Source organism: Echinops telfairi, unplaced genomic scaffold (assembly GCF_000313985.2).
Source record: "Echinops telfairi isolate 266 unplaced genomic scaffold, ASM31398v2 ScPeMD7_5;HRSCAF=22, whole genome shotgun sequence".
In the NCBI taxonomy this organism is placed as follows: domain Eukaryota; kingdom Metazoa; phylum Chordata; class Mammalia; order Afrosoricida; family Tenrecidae; genus Echinops; species Echinops telfairi.
This window is the reverse complement of record NW_022103901.1, coordinates 32,359,465-32,363,838: the sequence shown is the minus strand read 5'-3', so window position 1 is coordinate 32,363,838 and position 4,374 is coordinate 32,359,465. Positions and strand designations below refer to the sequence as shown.

Below are 4,374 nucleotides of genomic sequence, written 5' to 3'. Positions count from 1 at the left end.
AGAAACAGATGGTACAAGACTGTAGAGGAGCAGTTCTCAACCTGTGGGTCATGACCCCTTTAAGGGTCGAACGACCCTTTCACAGGGGTCGCCCGATTCATAACAGTAGCAAAATTACAGTTATGAAGTAGTAACGAAAATAATTTTATGTTTGGGGGGGTTACCATAACATGAAGAACTGTATTAAAGGGTCGTAGCATTAGGAAGGTTGAGAAATACTGCTCTAGAGAAACAGTCAAGAAAATGTGATTCAAGTTAGAAACAAAAACTCTACATAGTAATAAATATGTAGAGATTTTAAAGCCTATAAGAAATACTAGAAAGAAAGACATGTTAGTATATTTCTAAACCCAGTGAAGTCAATGACTTTCTGTAAAGGTAGCAACACAGGATATACCTGAAATAAAACATTTTATAGTTTCTAAGTAAAGGAGACAGTTGAAAACACAGCCCCCTATTCTTCGCCCCACCTTTATCCACATGCTCACATACAAAAGAAAAGCTAGTGATCACAAATCCATCAAACCTGCCTTCTAGGAACTGGCCCCTTCTGACAGAGTTTGAAGACTTGGGAAATCTATAGATTGAATATTGAAAACATTCCCATGTACCTTAATATGTAAATCTGACAAGTAAAAAAAAAATCCTAGTCTAAGAAACAGCCTTGGATTCTGAATTTTACCAAATTTCACACAAGATATCCTGTTATCCATCTCTCTGAAAGGAGAAATTAAGGAAAACTGCCCTAATTTCCTCCTTCTTAAAACCCAGAGTTTCCTGTTCAGTGATTATTTTACCCAGTGTTAAATATTTCTTAATTTAAAAAATTTCCTGTAAGTGTTTTCAAAATGAGGTTGGAAGCACATATTAAACACTAAGTTTCTATTATGTGTTAATGCAGAAACAAAGTGCATATTGAGTAAATTTGCTCAAGTAAACTGACAGAAATATATAAGTTCTGTAAGATAAAAACTGTAGATATTGTATGGCCATTTGGAGAAGTTTGTTAAAATGAGAGTCAAAATCTAGGGTGTAAGTGAGGATCTATGTTCAACTAACTGAGCACATTGACAAAGAAAAGCTCAAATTGACAAGCCTGTGCACTGGAATTGAGGAAGTTATTTTTTTCTTGTTTGTATTACTTTATTTCTTGTTTAAATTACCTGTATTTCTGCTTAAAGTTGTATGATACATAAAGCTCAGATAAATGCCTGGAAGAATTAGGATTTCCTGGAGCCCTAAATGAACTAAATCCTTTCCTATTGCACATCTAGAAATGAATAGAATGTGAGTGTCAGACAGAGGGACCGTGGTATGATCAAAATAAAGATCAGAAGGATTAGGAAAGAAGGAGTAATAGAAACAAGAAGCAGGAAAGAGAAGGATAAGTGATGTTCCATTGCAGGAATTGCAATCAATGATGTGATACAAATCGGGCCTGAGTTGTTGACTGGAAAAATAATCTGTCCTGAAACATTTACCCAATTCTCAAGAAAAATTAAAATTTTTTTACAGTTTGTTTCCCAAGACAAATACATATATGAATAACTGCTACATTTTAGAAAGTAGTGAAAAAGATTTATTGTTGAACATAAAAACAATTCATAGAAATAATTTTTGTTAGGGCCCCTTTCATGTCCCTGTTTCTCAGGCTGTAAATGAAAGGGTTAAGCATGGGGATCACCACCGTGTACATCATGGAAGCTGCAATGTCATACTCAGCTGAGTGGGAAGATGAAGGGCTGAAATACAGGGCAATGATGGTGCCATAGAAGAGGGACACTGCAGCCAGGTGGGAGCCACAGGTGGAGAAGGCTTTCCACTTTCCCTTTGTGGATGGGACTCTCAGGACAGCAGAGGTAATGGAAATGTAGGAAACTAGGATGCAAACCAATGGTATCATCATGATCAGACCCCCCTCAGTAAGAATCATCATCTCATTGAGGTGTGTGTCAGAGCAGGAGAGTCTCAGGAGAGCAGTCATTTCACAGAAGAAGTGAGGGATAGTATTGGCCACACAGAATGAGAGTCGGGACACCAACAAAGTATGCAACCGAGCATTCAGAATGGCAATGACCCAAGAGCCAGTGACCAGAAGGGCACAGAGTTTAGGGTTCATCTTAGTTGTGTAGTGCAAGGGGTGGCACACAGCAACAAAGCGGTCATAGGCCATCACAGCCAGGAGGAAATTGTCCGTGATAGCAAGGGTAATAAGAAAATACAGCTGTGTGAGACACTCCAGGAAAGACATGATCTCACTGCTGAGTGTGTTGGCCAGCATTTTGGGGACTATGGTGGAGGAGAAGCAGAGATCCACAAAGGACAGGTTGCTGAGGAAGTAGTACATGGGGGTGTGCAGGCGGGAGTCTGTGCTGATGGCCAGGATGATGAGCAAGTTGCCCAGGACCGTGGCCAGGTACATGCTCAGGAAGAGCACGAAGAGGATCTGCTTCTGCTGCTGAGGATGCCTGGAGAGCCCCAGGAGGAGGAACTCAGAGACACTCGACTGATTTGCCTGAATCATAGCCACGGAACAGGTTCATGCACAACAACAAGTTCAGAGACCTAGATATGGATGGATAAAAGGTAGCCAATCAAACTCCAGTTTAAGACATGTTTATAAATCAGTTCATTGATTTGCTTAGAGAAGATCTGTTCACTTGACCTACATTCTTAATTTCCTGTACTCAGTCCTGATTGACTCCTACTGGGCTCCCTATCTCTTGTGTGGTATAGTTATAATGGCCAAACTCACAGGAATACACACTGTATTCTGTGACTATATGTGTCTGCTCTTATTTAAAAAAATATTTCAATTCTCAATCCCACCTTCCTTGTAGCTCCTAAAGAAAAGAGAAGTAGCTGGATATTACTGGATTTATCTCACCAGCTGTTTGATTTAGTACCTGACCTATTGATCCCTGGATCTGAAAATTTTATCCAAGGTAGTTCATAAAAGAATTTCAAACTTTTAACAACAAATACACAAAAGCAAAAGCCAATGTCTCCTTTGCAGAAATATTACCTGCAGGAGGTTGGTGGTGTAAGTATCATGTATTCCTCACTTCTGTATAACTGGCAAATGCTTGTCTTTATGGTGAGGATTGGAAAGTCTTGGAAATACAAGCGTCAGTGAGTTTCAGGTATTCATAGTCTTAGTCCTGTGTGCATGGAAGGTGTCTGGGGGAATCACAGGGAGGTATTTACCGGAAGGAGACTCCTTGGCTGTTGGGCCAGATTCCCTGGAAGCCTCATTAGAGATAATAATAGAGTAATTTTCCATCATCCTTTTGGCCCCTTTGCATCAAATAGTAATGGCAGTGAATATTATCTAACATTGGATCAAAACTGAGGTATGAAACAATCCATGTGGAGAGCAATATCAAACTGAATCCTTTGGGATCTCAAATCTTATCACTTTTGTGACTTAGGCTTAAGTCTAAGGGTTAGAAAATTTTGTTAGTAAAATATTTTTCTTCATACTTTCTTAGTTCAGAAACTTTCAGTGTTGTCTGACTAAATTCTTCTGCTTACCTCATGAATGTCTGGTCATCATCTATTGCATAGACTGAGAGATGACTTTACCAATTCGAATAATGAATTAGAGAATTATTCTAAATCTTTTACAGCATGTGGTATAAAACATAATCTGTTTTTAATGATTTAATATATCTAGTCATTAAAAAAATCACAATATCAAAAAGTCCAGGACCACGTTTTATTAACAGAGAACTCTACCAAACATTAAAAAATAAGAAGTTACACCAATTCTACACGACCAATTTTAGGACAGAAAAAAGGGTAATCTACTACAAAACACATTTTATGAAACAAGAATAAACTTGATATCTAAGACATACAAAGACATCACCAGAATTAAAAATTATAAACCAAATATCCCTTGTAATTTTAGGTTATAAAATTTTCTACAAAATCTTAACCAAAAAATTTAACACCACATTAAAAATATAATGCAAAAAAGAGATAATGTCCCATGATCAAGTGAAATTCATATGTGGTATGCAATATCTAATATTAATATTAGAAAAACAATATCATCTATCATATAAAACAAATAAACAACACATTTTGTGATTAAATCAATAGATACAGAGAAGGCATTCACTAAAATTCAACAGTCACTCTTCCTAAAACACTCAATCAAATACGAATAGGATACAAATTCCTCAACACAATAAAGGCATAAAGGCCTTTTATACAAAATCAATGGCCAGCATCTCACTTAATGGATAGAAATGGAAAATATTCCCCTTCACTAATGACATAAGGTTGCTCATTCCCACCATTCTTATTTAATGTAGTCCTGGAAATCCTAATCAGAGGTAAATCTTTCAAATAAGAAGTAAAAGCTCT

The 4,374-nt window shown here is 37.2% G+C and overlaps 1 protein-coding gene across 1 annotated transcript; it reads right to left on the bottom strand.

Moving 5' to 3' along the window:
* Positions 1-1,579: 1,579 nt before the first annotated feature.
* Positions 1,580-2,524, bottom strand: LOC101656377 (olfactory receptor 1361-like). The gene has a single exon (XM_004706211.1). It carries the CDS (start codon positions 2,522-2,524, stop codon positions 1,580-1,582), a length of 945 nt encoding a protein of 314 aa, XP_004706268.1.
* Positions 2,525-4,374: the final 1,850 nt, after the last annotated feature.

Bases quoted from the DNA above. Each gene is read 5' to 3' on its own strand.
- LOC101656377 (XM_004706211.1), bottom strand. From the start codon at position 2,524: ATGATTCAGGCAAATCAGTCGAGTGTCTCTGAGTTCCTCCTCCTGGGG.